At 39.1% G+C, this 21,410-nt stretch overlaps 1 protein-coding gene across 3 annotated transcripts in view; it reads right to left on the minus strand.

Moving 5' to 3' along the window:
- Positions 1-21,410, minus strand: part of LOC119862153 (protein FAM169B-like) — a 57,217-nt gene that overhangs the window by 29,737 nt on the left and 6,070 nt on the right. For all 3 annotated transcript variants that reach the window (XM_043493779.1, XM_038418291.2, XM_043493780.1), the window contains 2 exons: positions 9,289-9,422; positions 5,410-5,509 (listed from right to left, as the gene is read on the minus strand). In XM_043493779.1, the coding sequence (XP_043349714.1) occupies positions 5,410-5,509; positions 9,289-9,422 (234 nt within the window). The remainder of the gene's footprint in view (positions 1-5,409; positions 5,510-9,288; positions 9,423-21,410) is intronic.

The following is a 21,410-nucleotide window of genomic DNA, read 5'->3' on the forward strand; positions in this document are numbered from 1 at the left end:
GTTATCATTTACCTGTTTTAGCCCCAGGTTATACAAATGTTTCTAATGTGCATAGGTTAGTTTCTCTTTTTTGCTTCAAGCTTTACTAGCTCCCAGTGGGCTTTGAGTCCAGGGTTATTGCTTAGTTAACCTATATTTTGAATAAATTATTAAGGTACATGCCAAAACGTGTTACACTTTGTGCCTTGAGTTTAACAAGAAAGGAGCAACTGCAGATGCCTGTTTATAACACCAGCTCCAATTAATTAAATATTAATTGCACTTACTGGCATTGAGGTTTCATACACTTTCTATGATGGATTCAATCTGTTCCCTCAATCCCTTCACCCCACTTTCCAGTGCAAGCGGCACTGCTCCATTACATATCCATGAAACATGCAGCTACCAAAGAAAGCAGAGTCAGACAAAGGGATGTAATGGGCCAAACATTGACTTCATCTGCAGCTGCATGAGGTTAACCCCAAAAGGGATTTGGCATGAAACCTACACCCCCAGCCGCACCCTCACACTAAACACACAGTGTGATGATCAGAAAAGCGTGAAAAAACTTTGATGAAAATAGAGAGGTGCATAAACACATTGCGAGGAACTACTTGACTTTTATGGAATATTTACTGTGCTATTCAATAATTTAAGGGGCTGGGGGGTGGAATACACTAGTTGACATAGCAACTGTCACATCATAGTACTTGGGCTAGTTTGTATACACAGATGCCTTCCTTAAAGAAAAACACTTCCCCAAATTCCATGCGAATGTATGTACTTTCTTCTAAAATTATCATTTTTAAAGTAAACATCCAGTTCACAGTTTAACCTATGGATGTTTCCACACACTCTCAATCTCATCTTGCAAACAATTTTGTGGAAACCATTTTGAATACAGGTAAGTTTCAGAAGATCAAGTTCTCCTTGATCTCATCCTTTCCCTATTTTATAGCTCTTTCCAAAACTGACATTTGATGAATAGAGGACAAAAGGATGATCAGACATTCCACTACTGGATCTACGGTTCATGGAAAGTGGAGAGTATGTGAAATATCAGACCCACCGGCTTTTTTTGTTGTTGTTGCTGTTGCAGATATTCGGCAGGATTCTGCTTAACAATGTTGAGCTGAACAAGGCCTAAAAAAGCAGTGACTGTGATTGTGCAATCTCTTCTATTGATTAGCAAGGAGAAGAATTTTTCCCCAAACACAGGCCTGCATTTAATTTTCACTTCCTACTGTACTCTGGCCAAATGTTGCTACATTCTTCTACAAGTCTTTCCATTTTATCTCTTTGAATTAGATGCCCAATTAGCACCCAAATAAAGAGAAAAGCAAGAAAATTCAAGCAACATCCAGCCCAATTCAAGCATTTTTCTCCACTCCTCCCCTGAATCAGAACTCAAACATACATTTCTGAGACCCCAGGGAAGCAGGGGCTCCAATCTACTATCTTTTTTTAAAAAGAGGCATATTTGCACTGTTTATTACAATATCTGAGCTAGACATTCCACAGCTCTTGCCATTATTATTCTATTTATTCCTGGAAATATTTTGGTGTTTTATGGTGTGCACAGGACTTCAAGATACCTGCCATTCATTTTTGTCATACTGCCACTTTGAACAAGAAAGGTGACTCAGTGGCTTAGGGTGCTCGGCTGGATTTGGGAAAGCAGGGTTCTATTCCCGCACACTTCCTGTGTGACCTGTGGCAAGTCTTTTAGTCTCTCTCTGCCTCCATTCTCAGTAAGCTACGTCTAACAGTACTTCTCTACCTCACGGGGGTGCTCTCACAGTAAATATATTAAAGATAGTGAGGCATTGAGATACTAGTAATGGGGACCAGATAAATACCAAGAATTGATTCCCTGCAACCAGATTATGTTTTCCCACTACAATTAATTTTTTTCCCAGTGATTTGTTGTGACTATCCTATGATAAATGTTCTGCGGCATCTGATGAAGTGAAAGTGAGCTGTAGCTCACGAAAGCTTATGCTCTAATAAATTTGTTAGTCTCTAAGGTGCCACAAGTACTCCTTTTCTTGTGGCATCTACAGTTACTAGAAATCATGCTCATTGAAAAATATTTCCAGCAGGGACAGCACATTCAGTATTTAGAAACATACACAATAGTGTATGTTTGTTAATTTAGGGTTGTGAAGATATTAAATCACCCATACGATGCTCTAGTAGCCCTTGCAACACAATTTACATTCTCAGAAAAATGTTCATGGTAACACACAGCCCATCATAAACAAACAAACATCTCCAACCCAAATAAAGACCGAGAGTGACGTTCTGTGGAATAGCAACCCAAATATTTCTCTCCACCGCATACCATCCACTTCAGATCTTGTTTAGACATAGAGATTGGAATCTAAATCCCCTGCACCCTGTCACATATCATTACCATACTGTAATAATATTAAAGACTAAAGGGAAACTTCAGAGTGATGTCAAATGTATGGCATTTAGCAAAGCTGACTGTGAAATACACTGAAAGGCTAACTATTTAGGCTGAATGTTACAAAACGGGTATGGCTCATTCAAATCAAACCACTCATATGATCATATGAATATAAAACAAAATAATGAAATAAGCACCAATTTACAAAAAATGGAGAGACTTAAAACATGTGGGTTATGGCAGGTTTTATACCCGGAGAAATCAAAAGCTGCAAAAATAATCTGCTACCTGGAAAAGCATTTGGAAAATAACAGTTAAAATGCTTCTGTATACAAGAAAGGATCTACAGGGTGACTTCACAGAGCTTATGGATATGTATTATAGTGCATTCTTTATAAAGAAAAAAATAAAGTTTGGTATAAATAGGAAACATTTTAAAAATATATCGAGGTTTGCCATGTATTTTCAGTATGTAAACCACAGAGAGAGAACGTCAAGTAAAATCCTTTTAAATTCATATTTAAAGGGTACTATTAAAAACCAGATTACGTAGCCCTTACTTAAATGAGCAGTCTTGTTGATCCCAGTGGAACTACAGGATCAGACCCAAGGTTTGCAAGAATCTTATAGAATCAACTCCTACACATGAGATTTAAAGTCCTCCTCCTGCTTACTACACAGAGAAGTCCCTATTCTGCTAAGTTTAAGCATTTATTGTAGATAACTATTAGGAAGTTTAGTCTCCAGAACTCATGTGTTTGACGTGGTAATAGACCTTGTTTCTCTGTGTACACAGATCTCATTAATTCATAGTGTTTCTATTACTACTTGACTGTGTTGCTAAATATTCATGCTGTATGCACTCTATTTCTTCCATCTGTATATAGTCAATGATTCTTCATGATCCCTTTTTAGATATCATTATGCATTATTATACCTACGTATCCCCCTTCTTGAAAAAACCAAACTTCCTCATCACTGTTCTCAGTTACTCCCATTTGAAGTCAAGTTGACAGAGATGCACAACTGCAATTACACTCAGAATTTGGCCTGCAGTAAGTAGAGGGTTTTTTCCCCCCCCCGAATGGTATCAGTGCTGATATTCCATTAATGCAAATGTTAATACTGATGTGTAAACCACTGTCAGGAAAGGATCTGTAGCTTTAAAGGAACCATAAACTTCTTTGGCTGTGTCTGTGTGCCAGGAAGTTTCTGTCCTTCTTCTGACTGAATTACAGCCAGTTAGTGAATTATCAGTCCAGCATGGGAGAGCACATGGAATGGGAGGATGTTCTGAAGTACAATATAAAACCAGTCGCAGGTGAGTTTAATCTATTTTTTGTTCATGTGAAAAGACTTCCAGGTTCCAGTTGTTTAGCTGCGATGGGGTCTGAGTCAGCCAACTGAACCAGTGTTTGATAACAGAGCACAGTATAACGTTCATATTTTAACATAGCATAGGACAGTTATCTGATGCATTACGGACTGGACCCAGAACTCCAGCTTGTCTTTCTTTGTAATATTTCTTATAACAATAATATTGGCTGCAAATCTCTTCTATTGAAAATGTATAGCTTACACCTTCAGAAATAAAAGGCACTTTGAATTTCAGTGGTGTTTTTAGCTTATTGCTGTATTGTGGGAGAAGAGGGACTAAGAGATAGAGTCCAAAGCACAGATTGTAGAGTGGTGTGAGTTCCAAACAGAGTTTGGAGTGAGCAAGAGACACCTTAGTTTAACATTTTCTGACTTCCTGATACATATTATACCCTTATACATATATATTAAAGAAGGGTTAAATAAAAGTTTGCCTCCCCAGATAGGACTTGAACTCTTGTGGATCTTAGACAGTTGGGAGAAGCTTATCCACTGGGGGAAGTATTTAATACACTGGCCTGGTGTACATGACAGTTTCTTTCTAGTAGCTTCTCCCAAGACTATATAACCTCCTGTTTTCCAGCAGCTCAAAGAGCTCTTTTAGTTCAAGCAGTAGAAGCCTGTGCTTTTGGTGCTAAATGACTTGGATTCAATCCCTGCTGAAGACTATGGCATCATAGCTTGCAATTTATTTTCAGTGTTGTAAATCCCAGACAGTGTTATGGCCACACAGTCTATTGACTGATGGAGTTAAACAGAAAGAAACCAGAATGTGTGTAGGAACACTCACACTGTGTAGAGCAGTGATCCTTGATGGGTGGACAAAAAGCTAAGATGCAATCATAACCCAAATCTCTAGGACCTGGTGATAACCCAGCCAATGATTTGTGGAATAGAAATGCCAGTAAGCACATAGTTCTAGGAATAATAACTGCAATGATGTGTCCATTTAAGGTCACCATATGGATGTAATAAGAAAAACTCCAGCATTACTAGTAGTAAGTAGGGCATAGACTGGCACAGAGTATAAAGCAGACTGCTGGAGATCTGCCAATAAAATGAGTTTAATTCAGTTCCTGACTGCACATCTGAATTTACCTCTCACAAGGCAGTCCAGAAAAATGGGCCATTTAAACCTAGAACTGAGGAGGTGGCTACCACAAAGGAAAAATACAAAATACAGGAATGTTAGTAAGCTACAATCTATCATAACATATCAGAATTTTTTGCACTTCTATATGTCCTATCTTTCAAGGATATCAAAGCTCAAGCCAAACATTAATTAATTAAGTTTCACAACATCCCTGTGAGATAGAAATGTATGATTATCCCCATTGTACAAATGCAGAGAGAGAGGAAGAGAGATTTACCCAAGGCTAGTCTTCTAATCAGTAGCTGAACTGGGAACAGAATCCAGAGACCTGATTGCCAATCTCCCACGCTAGCTACTAGACTGCCTGCACAGATGGCCTTTTAAAACATTTGCTTTACATATTAGCTAAATCTACTTCATGTTCAAATCATGGCATGGAGTTAAAGTACTGTTGTTCTAGAAATTTGCTGACATCCACTGTGCATTGTTTAAGTAAGACAAAAAGTATAATCATTCCATTTTCAAAATATATTGACATGAATCTTACCTCTTTCTTTATCCTGTGGATCTGTTAACACCAAAATTTTATATTTTGGGTCTTCTCGGTACACAGGAAGGAAACACATACAGGAATCTTCAAGTTTAACCTAAAAACAGGCATTTAGCTGTTTTAAGCTGTAGAGCTGGCAAAAAAGCATTTCAATTATCGGAAGCACATACAGAAACATGTAAGCAAGGTGGACTATTCAAAGTAACAACTTGCACCTGGAACGAGCGTTCACCAATTCATCAATGTCAGAACACTAGGGTCAAGTATATTTGTTCCTCCACTGAGCTACTGAGGAAATGTAACGCTGCATACAGCATATGACCTTCCTGAGAAATCTTAGTATCTTCTCCTGATTATATCTCTTTCTTTGCATGCTGCAAATACATCATCACTGGCATCACAGTGACACCTGTGAGCACCTCCTCAAGTAAAAGTCATGTGCTGTTTTTATGACAAATCCTACTGTTTTGATTTGCGAGTTAATTTAGCACTCATGAAAGTGAGACACAAACAGCACAAGCACAAATCTGCCATAGCTGGACCAGTTTTCCCTGCACAGAACTCTGCCAATGCACTTCCACCCTGACCTGCAATAATCCTCTTGAGCAAAGACTGCCAACCATGACACGCTGCACAGTGGTCTGAGTAAATGGGATGACAACAATCTAATATGCATTAAAGAACTAGATGGTCCATTGGCCCCATCACCTGAGACAGGTTTTAACCTAGGTCTACAGAAGCAAAAGGCTCAGAGACTAGTCAGACTAAATAGGGACTAGTCAATCACAGCAATCTTCATCCCTAAATTCTTAGGTGTATGTTTTCCCAGAGTAGGGGTAATAGAGGTTGTTAGCTCAGATATCTGCGGTCTTCTTGAAGGGAGATAAATTCTTATATTTTGATTTATTTTTGATTTATAAAATATCAGAATTCATTGAAGCATTTATTATGGTTTATAGGAAACAGCTAGAAAATTCTTGTTACTTTTGCCCTTTGGTAATTGTATTGTTCTGCGTGTGCAGATTAGACAAGAACAAAATTACATACAAAATTAAGTCTGAAGTTATATTTAAGGTCTCACTACAAGCCATAAAATCAAGATACTTCAGACTTGAAGCCAAAACTCCATTCTTTAGCTCTAGCTATTGTGGAGACGCAGCATTGCTTAGTGTTCTAAGCTCCCCGCCCCCTAACTGAACACCAGATGGGCTAGTAACATGGCATCCCTGCATGACAAGTTGAGCTAAGGACAGTGTAACAGCCTTTTTGTATTTAACCTTACAGACGGTTATGATCTTGGTCCACTAGAGGGCATTAAAAGAATACTATAAGATGAGTCACCCTTACTTCTCAGACAATATGAAAGTTACCCCACCCACATCAACTGACTTTTTCTAGAAATGACTATAAAATATTTTCCAAAACTGTTTAGAAGCCACCATATTCCACACAAATCGTTATTTCAACTGAGTGGCATTGCTTCAGCACTGTGTAATGATATAAACACAGCTGGTCCAACAGAAACTTTCATTGCATAGAAAAGGGCCCACATACTGGAAGGTTTCATACAATGATTGAAGTTAGAAATGAAAAAGACCTATCTAGTCTTATCCTGCCCATCTCTCGGCCAATGCAGGATTGGTCCCTGCAGCTCTATCACTAAAGAGTTTTTATTCAGTCTGTCAACCATTTCTGATCAGAGCTTGCGTGAAAGAGCAATATTAGAAAATTTCATTGTGTTTATTGCTGACTCACAATAGAAAGAGTCAGTGGCACTGCTATGGGTACCCGCATGGCCCCACAGTATGCCAACATTTTTATGGCTGACCTAGAACAACGCTTCCTCAGCTCTCTTCCCCTAATGCCCCTACTCTACTTGCGCTACATTGATGACATCTTCATCATCTGGACCCATGGAAAAGACGCCCTTGAGGAATTCCACCATGATTTCAACAATTTCCATCCCACCATCAACCTCAGCCTGGACCAGTGCACACAAGAAATCCACTTCCTGGACACTACGGTGCTAATAAGCGATGGTCACATAAACAACACCCTATACCAGAAACCTACTGACCGCTATGCTTACCTACATGCCTCCAGCTTTCATCCAGACCACGCAACACGATCCATTGTCAACAGCCAAGCTCTACAATACAATCGCATTTGCTCCAACCCTTCAGACAGAGACGAACACCTACAAGATCTCTATCAAGCGTTCTTACAACTACAACACCCACCTGCTGAAATGAAGAAACAGCTTGACAGAGCCAGAAGAGTACCCAGAAGTCACCTACTACAGGACAGGCCCAACAAAGAAAATAACAATACGCCACTAACCATCACCTTCAGCCCCCAACTAAAACCTCTCCAACTCATCATCAAAGATCTAAAACCTATCCTGAATGACAACCCGTCACTCTCACAGATCTTGGGAGACAGCTCCCAACTTGAAGCAAATACTCACCAGCAACCACACACCACACAACAAAACCACTAACCCAGGAACTTATCCTTGCAACTAAGCCCGTTGCCAACTCTGTCCACATATCTATTCAGGGGACACCATCATAGGGTCTAATCACATCAGCCACACTATCAGAGGCTCGTTCACTTGCGCATCTACCAATGTGACATATGCCATCACGTGCCAGCAATGCCCCTCTGCCATGTACTTTGGTCAAACTGGACAGTCTCTATATAAAAGAATAAATGGACACAAATCAGATGTCAAGAATTATAACATTCAAAAACCAGTCGGAGAACACTTCAATCTCTTTGGTCACTCGATTACAGACCTAAAAGTGGCAATTCTTCAACAAAAAAACTTCAGAAACAGACTCCAACGAGAGACTGCTGAATTGGAATTAATTTGCAAACTGGATATAATTAACATAGGTTTGACTAAAGACTGGGAGTGGATGGGTCATTACACAAAGTAAAACTATTTCCCCATGTTTATTCCCCCCCTCCTCCCCACTGTTCCTCACACGTTCTTGTCAACAACTGGAAATGGCCCACCTTGATTTATCACTACAAAAGGATCCTTCACCCACCCCTCCTGCTGGCAATAGCTCACCTTACCTGATCATTCTTGTTACAGTGCATATGGTAACATCCATTGTTTCATGTTCTCTGTGTATATAAAATCTCCCCACTGTATTTTCTACTGCATGCATCCAATGAAGTGAGCTGTAGCTCACGAAAGCTTATGCTCAAATAAATTTGTTAGTCTCTAAGGTGCCACAAGTACCCCTGTTCTTTTTAATAGAAAGAACAAATCTCTACAACAGTAAGGAAATTCACTGCACAATTTAAATTAGCCTGAACAGCACAAGATGGGCCAAGAGCTGAAGATTTTGGATCCAATCCTAAACACCCTCCAAATTCAATCCCAATATGGAGGTAGGATCCAGACACAAAATTCAGATTTGTACTTGAAATTTTGGTGGTTTTCAGATCTAGTCTTTTGATTTGAGTTTATCTCTAGTCTATGAGGGTAAAATATTTACAATCTGATTGATTTCACAGTAGCAGCCATGTTAGTCTGTATTCGCAAAAAGAAAAGGAGTACTTGTGGCACCTTAGAGACTAACAAATTTATTAGAGCATAAGCTTTCGTGAGCTACAGCTCATCCGATGAAGTGAGCTGTAGCTCACGAAAGCTTATGCTCTAATAAATTTGTTAGTCTCTAAGGTGCCACAAGTACTCCTTTTCTTTTTGCGAATCTGATTGATTGAATCTGAAACTTTAAGTGATTTTTATCCTTGCCACACTAACCTAGATATATTCAAACAGATTCTGGCCACTGCACTTGTAATTGCCTTTCTTCGGTATCTAAATACATTTTCTACTTGGGAACGTAATTATATTACCTTCTCTTCACCAGGAATGGAAAAAAACTCAGGAGATGATGAAGTTTGCTGCAAAAGTTTTTCATAGTAGGCCTCAGCTGCTTCTTGGGTAACCTCAGGATTACTTGCTAAAATATCTACTGGATAAAGGTGTCCTATGGATAAAATAATACACAAGGTCATTTCTTTTGTAATGAAAGTGGCTACATACATTGTAAAACTCTGAACCTGCAAAAGGATCTGCGTGGGTAGACCCTTATGCACCCCGATAGCCATTTGTAGAATCACGGCGTAAAACGGTAAGAGAATAAAATTGCATCTATCTTCTGACGTTATTTAAGCTCATTTTTGCAGAACAGAACCATGGCAGTATCAGCCCACATTTGCTGCCTTTCAGCTCAACAGGGACTTTGTTAAATGTCTGCAGATAATTCAGCCTCCTGCTCAACTTAGAGTGGGAGAGCACAGATCAAAGTGATTTTCTTAAAAATGCAGCCCCTGATTGTTAATGCTTATCTAAAAATAAAACAGGGGGAAATACCTCCTCAGTGCTTTTGCCATTTTTGGAAGGCCTTTTACAAGTCAGTCTGTGGTCTGCTGTGTACAATTACAGCACCACTCTCTCCTTCTGTAGAGTCATTTCTATTGGTCATATTCATAATGATGTACATAATCCAGAGAAAAAGTAAAATATTTACTCTCAGAGGCATAATAATTACTATCTTTTTATGCAATATATTTTAACTCATGGGCCTCACTGCTGCAAGATATTACTTAAAAATATAGGTTAGTAGTATACAATCGATATATATGAATAAGAATATTAATTTTCACACCATCTTAGTTGCCAATTATTACAAGGGATATAAAATTCCACACATCAAGGTGTTAACCCACTGCCTGCAGGGGATCAGGAAACAATTGCTCCCCTTTATAATATAGTATAATTAACTAGATCCATTGGGCAATTCTTGGAGACTGAATATCCTGTGAGATGGATCAGCAGTTTTATGAAGTCTCCCACCACGAGAGGGCAATATTCCCAGGTTAAGGGGCGCACCATTGACTAACTCCATCTGCAACTGCAGCAAACCCAAAATGAATATAAAAAACAGTTCTACCATGAAGCTATGTTTAGGGGAAGTGGGTCTTAGCCTTGAATCCCCCTTCTTTTTGACAATGATATGCTCCCATATGGCAGTTTCCATTTAGGAAGATAAAGTGAAATAACAATTACATAGCTAGTAAGAAAGCATACACTAAGGAATGTGTGGAAGGATGGTCTAGTAGTTAGAGCACTGGCCTGAGATTTGGGCAACCTGGGTTCAATTCCCTGATTTGGCAAAGGCTTCCTGAGTGACCTTGGACAAGGCACTGAGGTCTTGTCTACCACCCTGGAGCAAACATTCACCTGTGGTTTTTTAGTAAAATGCCTCGCAACCAATTCATATGTCAAACTAACTGGTCATTTGTTGTAAATTGGATCACCAACTTTGAAAGTAGTTTAGTTCACTTCCGGATGAGTTAGTGCAGAAAAAGGTGTGTGTGGACGCATCTGTCTTTCAGCGTAACTTCTGCCTCTGGCAGTCCTCCCACTGCTGTCCCACACTACATTGCTTCGCACCTGGATCTACTTGTGTCTTTGTGTGCCTGCTACTACTCTGGGGTCGTTTTGATAGATGTCACCTTCCTGTTTAAATACTGACGTGGAGCTAGAAGTGACCCATTTGCAATTGTACATGCCTGGCATCTTGTACCCTTCTCAGCATTACAGCAGCCATGCCCCATGGAGTCCCTTGAGATCTGGAGAGATATGTTGGTCCAGTACCTCCTGAAGAGCAGCCACCGGAGTGCCAAGCTACACAACATATAGCAAAGTAAATGATGGAGGGATCACTCCCAAGATAAGTTTCAATGCCGCAACAAAGAAAAGGAGCTTTAGAAGAGTTCTTTAAAAAAAAAACAAAAAAACCCCCTGTGTGGATGCACTGATTCAGAGGGAAGTAGATTGTGTCCACCCACCTGGCTTTAATTATTTTGGATAAATTAATCCACAAAAGCGTACGTGCAAAAACACAGTCTGCAAAAAACCCCCGTGTAGACAAGCATAAGAATGACTATACTTGGTCATACCAAACATCCATCTAGCCCAGTATTCTGTCTTCTGGCAGTGGCCAATACCAGGGGCTTCAGAGGGAATGAACAGAACAGGTAATCATCAAGTGATCCATCCCCTGTCGCCCATTCCCAGCTTCTGGCAAACAGAGGCTAGGGACTCCATCCCTGCCCATCTTGGCTAATAGCCATTGATGGACCTATCCTCCATGAATTTATCTAGTTCTTTTTTGAACCCTGTTATAGTCTTGGCCTTCACATCATCCCCTGGCAAGAAGTTCCACAGGTTGACTGTGCATTGTGTGGCCTCAGGTCCTCCTCTGCAAACATGAGGATAAATATATTACCAATTTGTAGGTCAGGGCCAGCTCTAGGTTTTTTGCCGCCCCAAGCTCTGAGAGCACAACTGCCCAAACAAAAAAAAAAAAAAGAGGGGGGGTGGCTGGAATGCCGCCCAAGCAAAAAAATAAAAGGCCGGAATGCCGCCCCTGGAATTGTGCCGCCCCAAGCATGTGTTTGCTTTGCTGGTGCCTAGAGCTGGTCCTGTGTTAGGCAATCAAATACTACCCTAATGGGGACTATATAAGTATGATAGACAGAAATAATGTTTTCCCTATAAAAATAAGAACATAGGATCTGATGTCTCAGATCAAACCATTAGTCCATCGAGTCCAGTATCCTGACTCTGGTAGTGGTCAATACCCAATTTCTTAAAAATAATGTAAGAAACCAAAATCCATAATTCATTGATGTTCATTGCTATACAAGGGTGGTTAAAAACTAACTCCTGGCCTTTGCAAGCGATCAGCTTACATCCTGAAGTTTGATAGCAGTGCTATGTAGTCAGAATGCTGAACAGTAAATCTCTAAAGGCTGATGTGTAAATGTATTTTGTCACGTTTGTATCTGAGAAAGAAAGGAAGATGCTCTCCAACATTGTCAAGTCAATTCACATTATAAAATCCTAACCAGCACTTTGTAGAAAGAAGGCTTGCTGTAGTGGGCTCCCACACATGTACTTTGCAATAATAATCCATATAAGGAAAACAGGACATGTAGTATGTTAAAAACAAAATGAAGGATTATTATTAAATGCTCTGGTAAGTTATTTTTAAATACAGGAATGTCCTGTATGATTGTTTGCAATTATTTTTTAAAAAAATCTGTACATAAGGATTTAATTTTACTGGATGTATGCTGATGACACATAAAGCAAGATATTGGGCCTTCCAAAATATGCAGCTGATAAGCACAGCACTCACAATGCTATATCCTACTACTTAATAAATAAAAGTGATTTTGCCTTCTTCTTCACAGAGAAAACACCTTGTATCTTTATGTTACACTACCTTTTCCAGTACCTAGTAGGTCTGTATTGTGAGTTATGTAATCAAATAATGACACAAGCCAAAAATGGAAGTATTAAGTACCGATGCTGATCAACATCTTATCATTACAGCCCTCTAGATGAGTCCCTTTTTTCCCTCAGATAAATAAATAAATTTGTTCAGTTAGTCTGTTCAACTCCCTCTTCGCTTTAGGTTGCAATTTTCAAAAGCACCAGCGGGAATCAGTACATCTTCCTCTGAAAGTCAACAGGACTTGTGCCCCTAACTCACTTAGGCACTTCTGAAAATCCCATCTTAAAAGTTTGGAAGTCTAGTTGCCAAATGCAGGTAGAGGAGAAGCCATTGGGTTAGTTTGGGTTTTTACTTTAACCTCTGTGAGCCTCAATCTTCCCATGTGTGTAATGGTGGGGGAAATCACACTTACTCTCCTTTATAAAAGTACTTTCAAATGCATAAATTTAAAAGAGCTGCTTAGTCCTAAATGTTATTATTAATGATTAATTTTATTATATTATTATTATTATGCATTTTATTCACAGCAAATAATTACTGCTGGCTAAAGTAAGAGGACGCGATCAAGATTTTAAAAATCTAATCTCCGGTTTCGGAAGAGTCTAACTTTGCTGCTTTCCTTTTAAAGCAATGTTTTCCTGTGGATGCCTTGGGCTTGAGGCCCCTTTCGGCAGCTCAGGAGACGGAGATCTTTAAGTTCCAAGGACAGCTTTATAAAACAAATTTAAATTACAGGATTTTATTACAGAGTTTGATCCTATGCAGCAGCAGCAGAAACAACAAAAGAGTACACTGTGCTAACCAAAGCTGAATGTTTTTTTAAACAGGCAATGCACACAAAGGGTTACCAGCCAAAGGGGAAAAAAAGAGTCATAAAAAGGGGGCCTCCCGGCTGCAGCCACAGAGGAGGTACCATATAACCATAAGGAGAGTAAATTTAGAACGGGAGGCCTACTGCATTAGAGGGATTCCAGACATTCCAGCCTTAGCAATTCTGCAGAGCTGAAAGGAGCTACCATCTTAAATAGCCAAAGCTGGTAAACAAGGTCATGACATCACATAGATTCTACAGCAACACTATCAACAAGAGCTTACAGGTAGGTATGAGCCTTGACCTTTTACATGGCAACTGCGCTTTTTTTTTTTTCCTTTAAAAGAAGGGGGGGGGGAATAAAAAATATAGATAATCTTTTGATTACAAATATATAAAGCTATATTGGCAATCAGATTTCTGTTTTGAGCATACATGGCTACTTTGGAAACAAATAGACAAAGCCAAATTTTAAACTAAAAACAAAAAAGTGGTAATTTCATTTTGTTGCACTTTTTGTTCTCATAAAAAAGTCTGAGCCAGCTTCTCAGCTGGTGTAAATCACTGTGTCTCCACTCCCGTCAATGAAGCGCCACTGATTCACACCAGCTGAGGATTTGATCCTTAAAATGAAAAGTAATAGTTAGACATGAATATAAAGCAAGCAGGCACGGCATAAGCTTCTCACATACTGCTCTGGCAATGCTCCTTAAAACCTGACATGCAGCACGCCTTGTTACTGCTGCCTGGAATCCCATACAGCTCTGCCAAATAACCTAAACTATCCTGTTTCAGTCTTAAACCCCAAATGCACCTCAGTTCTTTCCTGCAGCACCCCTCCTCCCAATACATACCCCTGCTATTCCAGCTTTGGTTTTTTTCCAGAACAGAAATAGTTAACTGTGCTGAATTATGTGGTGGTTTTGTGAAGTGAACAAATACCTCTCTCTTGGAGGGAAAACTGCAGCTAAACTCACTTCACCTGGGATCTAAAGCAGATCATAACACAGGTTTCTAGATGGGAAATGATAATGCGTAAGGTCTATTTTTAAAGCCATAGCTCTAGTCACTTATAGGATGGGAGATTATTTTTCATCTTGAACTAAAATTGTGATGTTTTGTACATTAAACACAGACCTCATCACTACTGAACCAAAAAGAATTTCACTGCATGGGTTGAAGTAAGCAGGAAATAGTTTTCCGTAGCCAAAATAATTTATTCTTCTCAGCACAACAGAAAACACATGGTGCACCCTCATGTATGTGAAATTCCACAAATGAAACTGTAAGTAGTTATCGTACTGAAGGTAAACCAAATCCCCCCAATCAAGACAACGGTTATAAGGATTCAGTCTAACTTGCAAAATCAGAGAAAAGTGATGGTAACATTATGCAGCTTAATCCTGATTCCTAGCACAGATAATTTAAATAGTAATTTTATATTATTTATAACCCCATCATATGAAGATAATGTTGCAGCATATTAAACCACCCTTTTCAAGAGCTCTTTAATTACTCCAGTTTATTCAGTTTACAGGATCTCATGTTTTTATACACTAATTTTGTTAATTTGTGACTGCATAGTTACTAATTAACTCTGCCGATTAGCTGGATCTTTGTGTTACAAAAACTCAAATGTTTTAAAACTGATGCTAGTTTAATTTAAAAGTTAGTATATATTGTCAATATCACCTTTTTCTGCATGAGCATTAATCCAATATATCTTTTAACTATCACATAAAAAACACCTGATCTTCAGTTAGAGCAATCTATTACTGTATCCACAACCTGGTTTCCTTAACAAGTTGGTAACAGAATTGTTTCATCTTCAGACATATCAAAGAGGTAATTAAGATACCTTAAATACTGATCGTACTCCTAAGAAAGCTTTATTTGTTGAATGGAGCATTTCAAGCATTATACCTGTTTGATGCAGTAGTATTTCAGAAGACTGTTTGTTGCAGTATAATTCAAAAGCAAAAAAACACCAGCCTTAGTGTAGATAAAGAATTAAAAATCGGTGTACTGTACTAAGTAATTAATTATGTCCCCTGTGATTGCTGTTACTCCTTTTGCAAACAGGTTGTAGAGAACTTTACTATATGCATTTATTAAGAACTGCACAATTAAAAAGTGCCCTTAGTCATCAAGGAACATTTACATTACTGAGAGTAAAAACTATCAATATATGAACGTACGCACACACACTCCAATATCATTCTTTTTCACTCACAGATACACATGAAAGAGAAAAGCTTGAACGTGTGAGTCTTTAACGGCTCAGAAACAAAAAGCAAATAAAAAGAACCCAACATTTATTATTTTTTAAAATTTACAATTTTTAAGACAGTATCATTGGGGGGGTGGAACCTAACTCATTTTTGAGCACTTGGGGATGACAATACAGTAGAACCTCAGAGTTACGAACACCAGAAGTTGCGAACTGACCAGTCAATCACACACCTCATTTGGAACCAGAAGTACACAAACAGAAGCAGAGACAAATAAAAAAAGCAAATACAGTACAGTACCGTGTTAAATGTAAACTACTAAAAAAAGGGAAAGTTTAAAAAAAAGATTTGACAAGGTAAGGAAACTGTTTCTGTGTTTGTTTCATTTAAATTAAGTTGGTTAAAAGCAGCATTTTTCTTCTGAACAGTAAAATTTCAAAGCTGTATCAAGTCAATGTTCAGCTGTAAACTTTTGAAAGAACAACTATAATATTTTGTTCAGAGTTACATTCTCTATTCCTGAGGTGTTCATAACTCTGAAGTTCTATTGTGTTGCTTTCAAAAAGGGGGGCGGGAGTCTTATTTTTATGCTAATGTGATCAGCAATAAACAATCAGGGTGAGATATATGCAGAAATCCACAATATACAGGAGATTTATTTTAAGTTTTCCTGTCAGTATCAGGAGTCCTTATATCCTTGGGCATAACAGTATTTTAAACTTATTGTTCTTAACACAAACCACTTTGCAGCTTCATTCTCTTTTCTTGTGAACTAATCATTTGTCCAGATATCTGTGATGGTCAAATATGCACATAAATTTAGGTGAACTGACACAGAAAAGATTATATACATTACATTAATATTTAGGAGGGAATAGTCCTGTGATTAGAACAGGGGACTGGGAGTCAGGACATCAGGGTTCTATTCCTGACACTGGCTGGATGTGTGACCTCAGCCAATCGTTTAAATGCCTATTGCCTATAGTTTGAATGCATGTAATGCCTACCTCATTACAGGCTTAATCTATTAATGTCTGTAGAACACTTGCAGATCTTTGGATGAAAAGTGCTATATACAAAGGCATAGGAGTACAGTAATATTAATGTATACTATAAAGAGCCCTCTTCCCTCCCATCTATAGACTGTCATATCTATACTATATGCAGTGTTATATGCAGTAGCCACCCACTTGTCTCTCTCTAATATCCATACAGTGGCTACAATAATGTGACCATTCCTAGGTTCTAGAGAGAGTGACTTTTTTGCTCTTCTAAATGATGCACATATGAATACTGTGCCTTGCCATTAACCTTTTACAGGAGCAGAAGCACTGTGTTTAAACAGCAGCACTGGGTACCAAGTACCAAGTCTTATTCATTGCTTTAATTGAGCCTGAACAATTCTAAGCATGTGGTTATCATTAGGCTACCATATTTGTTTAACCTTTCAAAGGAAGGAAGAGGTCCTTGGCATGTTACCGGGAGTACATGCAGAACCTGACTCTCATATCCTGAATTTAATTGAGCAAGTACATGTCAAAAAACCAAGTTCTAGTGTAAATGAAAACTCCAGTAACACCGTAACAATGAGCAATAGAGCTGGTGGATAAATACTGTGGTGTGATATCTGTCCAACATGGCATGGCAGCCCTCAACCACATGCTGTACATCATTAACAGGAACAGTGTTCTTTCACACTGCATTACTTTTCACCCATTTGTCACAGGATAACCTGGGAACTTACAGAAAAAATGTTTATTGGTTTTAATGGATTTTTATGTAATACCATCCCTGTACTATTTTCCATTAGCATTTTGACAATGAAGAGTACTCCAGGAGGGCAAACAAAATATAAGTTTCTGTCTAAAAGGCATTGCTCTGTGAAAATCAGTAAGTGAAACTGCTCTGACAGTAAATAATTATAATCTAATTTCTGATTAAGTGGCTGGACAGTTTAAATAGATGAGTTCTATTTAAGCAACTGCCCCCATTCTACCAATTCAACAAATGGACTACAGTTAAGGGTTATGCACAGGAGGCTATGGTATTAGGAAGCCCATTCTTGTCCAAAGGATTTTGCTACTGCCTAAAAAGGTGCAAATGAACATAGGCAAAGGATAGATGGACCTGATCCGTGAGGTGCTACGCACCTTCAATTCTCATTGATTTCAGTGGAATCTGAGTGCACTCAGCACCTCAGAGAATCGGGCCCTGTATATCGAGCATTTTATTTCCTAGAATTTAGAAGAGTGATCAGAAGCTTGTGAAATAGAATTAATATTTAATCAATTTTAATTCAAACTATTTTTTCCTCCTTTGTATGAAAAACTGCATCTACAACAACATATTTACTCCTAAGTTTCATAGTATTTTAAATTTAAATATTAAACTCTAGGAATCTGGGTATAAAATGATAGGATTAAGCCAGGAGCTTATTCGATCTTAAAGTTAACTTGCACTGTCCCAGCTCCCTGTAGCTTTTACCATGAAGATTCCAGCTGCATCTATTTTTCTTCAAACCATTCTTTGCAGCAGTGCTACATTTAAAAAAGAAAAACACAAAAACCACACCCAACTCACAGCACAAATCGAAATCCATTTTGTGTAAGCATGCTACCTCCTGTCATATCACATAAAACCCAACCTCTGGACTGACACGCTTTATACAAAGTTCCAATTTGAAGTAACTGAAAAAGGCTGAGGTATGGCACCTCGGAAAGCAGGATTTATAAATAAAAATATTGACACACCCTTAAACTATGGAAGTGCTACCACGTATAGCTATAGTGTAGCAGCAAAAGTGACTGAACATTTCACTCTCTTTGCAAAGAGTTTAGAGATGTAAGACGGAGAGCGGGGGGGGACGGGACGGGGGGGAGAAGAGAGAGATATCTCAGAGTGGGTCAAAGGAGATGCAGGCCTGAAAAGAAGTAGCATCTAAGGTTGTAACTAACAAGCATTTTTTCTCCCTCACACCAGACTTACAACAGTGAAACTCCATTGATTTCTGTGGGACTAGCCCCTGTGACACTGGCAAACCAGCTCTTGCCAAGGTTTTAGGCCTCAGCTGAGCACTGACAAATTCACTTCTGGAAAGCAGTCTGTTTCACCTGGGTGTTAGTATGGTTAAGATGGGTATTAGACTTATAACCATGTGTTTAGACTTTATGGAATGCTTGTAAATTGCTGCATGCATTAATCTCACTTATAATATCTATATCACATGCTATAAGATAATATTTAAGTTTTTGCTTTATAACTGTAAAAAAATGTTTGCCCTGAAACTGTCAACCTGTCTGAAAGGATCATCTCCTGCTCATTAAGAAGGCTATCAAAACTGAATGGGTCATTGTGGGACATCACAAAATAAAGTCTTTGTTAATTGCCCTTTCACACCCATGAAGAGGCTATGTGCAAAAGAGATTGTCCCGTCAGCTTGAATTCTGGAAGAAGAAAATAAAGATAGTGAACAGGAAAATTTTTCAACTCTTTTGCTGTTTGGACTCTCACAGAGCCAGAGCCACTAAACAGAAGCAGAGATCCCCAGGGTCAACCTGGGTTAGCCCTAAACGGAGCCTGCACTAGGCATAAGCAGACTAAGCAATTGCTTAGGGCCCCAAGCCGCTCAAGGGGGCTCCCATTCGCTTTTTATTATTATTAAGGCTAAGAGTCAGTCACAGATTCAGTGATTTTACGTGACCTCCACGACTTCAGCCCCGGGTGGCAGGGCTCTGGCTGTCAGTGTTGGGGGAGAGGGGCAAAAATATTCCTGCTTAGGGCCCCCAATGGGCTAGCAACAACGCTGGCCCTAAAAGACATTCAGTGCTGAAAAATTGCTACAACTCTGTCACCTTTTGCAACCATCAACTGTAACTCATTTGTGTATATATGTTTACCAGCTTTAACATGTAAATAACTCTCTCATTTCTTTTTCCTCATTAATAAATCCTTAGTTATGTTACTATAGGATTGGCTACCTGCATTGTCTTTGGTATGAGATCTGAGATACAAATTGCCCGGGGGCAGGGCCAGCTCTAGGTTTTTTGCTGCCCCAAGTAAAAAGTTTGTGCCACCCCAAGCATGTGCTTGGTTTGCTGGTGCCTAGAGCCGGCCCTGACCGGGAATAAGTGACTGGTTTCTTGGAACTGAAAACAACCTGAATCTTTTGAGATCTTTGGTGGATAACAACCAACTACCACTAAGTCCCACTTGCCTGGGTGGCAACATAGCTTAGAATGCCCAAGGTGATTGTCTGTAACTCCGTCATAAGACAGTTATAGCTCTTCAGGGGTTCAAATTTGTTACTGAGTTGGTCAAATCTTATTGTGGAACATACAACCATTTAGGGGTGTCTGCCCTGCTTTTTGACACTCTGACCTGAGGTTGGCATACACATTCGTGAACTGCTCCAGACAGGGTGACACCCTCAATATACCCCATATAAGCACAGTGAGAATTGGGTCCTTAATATCTATTGCCTCCCAGAGCCCAGGAATGTTGGAAAATTCTCAGGGCCATATTCTTATCTCAGTTACACCCCTGAAGTAAAGGGTGGTACTCCAAATGTACAATGGTGTTTCTGGTGTCTGGCTCTCAGAGTATAAACCAAAAAAGGGATGGGAGGGGGGTGAGTTGGGAAATAATGGAATGTATAGCTGAAAGATTTTCTGGAGAGAGAGGATGAGAGAGGCTCAGTCCTTTACCATCACAGACAGAGAAGATAGATGGAAGAAAGAGAGGAGGTTGAAGGACAAAACCTACACCTGAAGAGACAAGGAGAAGACAAATCCTCCTATAGTGATAAAGGAAGAAAAAGCAGGGAGACAGGAATTGACATCTGAGTTTGGAAAGCAGTGCAGTTTGGAGATGCTTTTGTCCATGGGGGAGATGCTAGAAAGACCACCACTCAAAAATATTTGAAAAAAATAAAAACAAAAAAAAACAATCCATATTTTAAAGCCATGTAGCATTTAAAATAACTGCAGGGACACCCTTTCCTGCTTGCTAGCTGAGATTGTGGCTAGCAGTTGGCATTACATTCAATGCAGTTCCTCATTACTATCATTATCTATACAGTTCCATGGAGCAATACAGATACGAAAGAGGCAATAAGCCGGATTTTCAGTGGTACCAAGCAATCTCAACTCCCCAATCATTTCAGCTGAGTGGTGGATGCTCAGCCCCTTTGAAAAATCAGGCTTAACACATCCCTGATTCAAAGAATTTATAATCGAATGCCTCGATCATGTAAGTTACCGAATACCTCAGAGGTGGTGTTGAACACCCTCCACTCCAAATTACTCACAAGAATCAATCTTTAAACTAGATTCCTTTCAAAATTAAAATGCATTTAATTTGAGCAAGAGGGGGAAGGAAAAGACACATTCTTCTCCAATGTTTTTCCATGCCTTACAGTCACCTGGACATTTTGATACTGCCAATTTTATTATATGAAAGTGAATACCTGTGCTACCTATATCATAGCTCTCTGAGCCTGTCCTGAATTTCTTACTTCAATGAACAGCTGTATGTAGTGGAATGAAATGTGTAAATATCTCTATTGTTTTTCTGTGCTTTTGTGTCAGCTGTTCTACGTCTTTGAAACTGCGCCAAAACCACCACAGC

The sequence above is a fragment of the Dermochelys coriacea genome, chromosome 10, assembly GCF_009764565.3.
Source record: "Dermochelys coriacea isolate rDerCor1 chromosome 10, rDerCor1.pri.v4, whole genome shotgun sequence".
Taxonomy (NCBI): Eukaryota; Metazoa; Chordata; order Testudines; family Dermochelyidae; genus Dermochelys; species Dermochelys coriacea.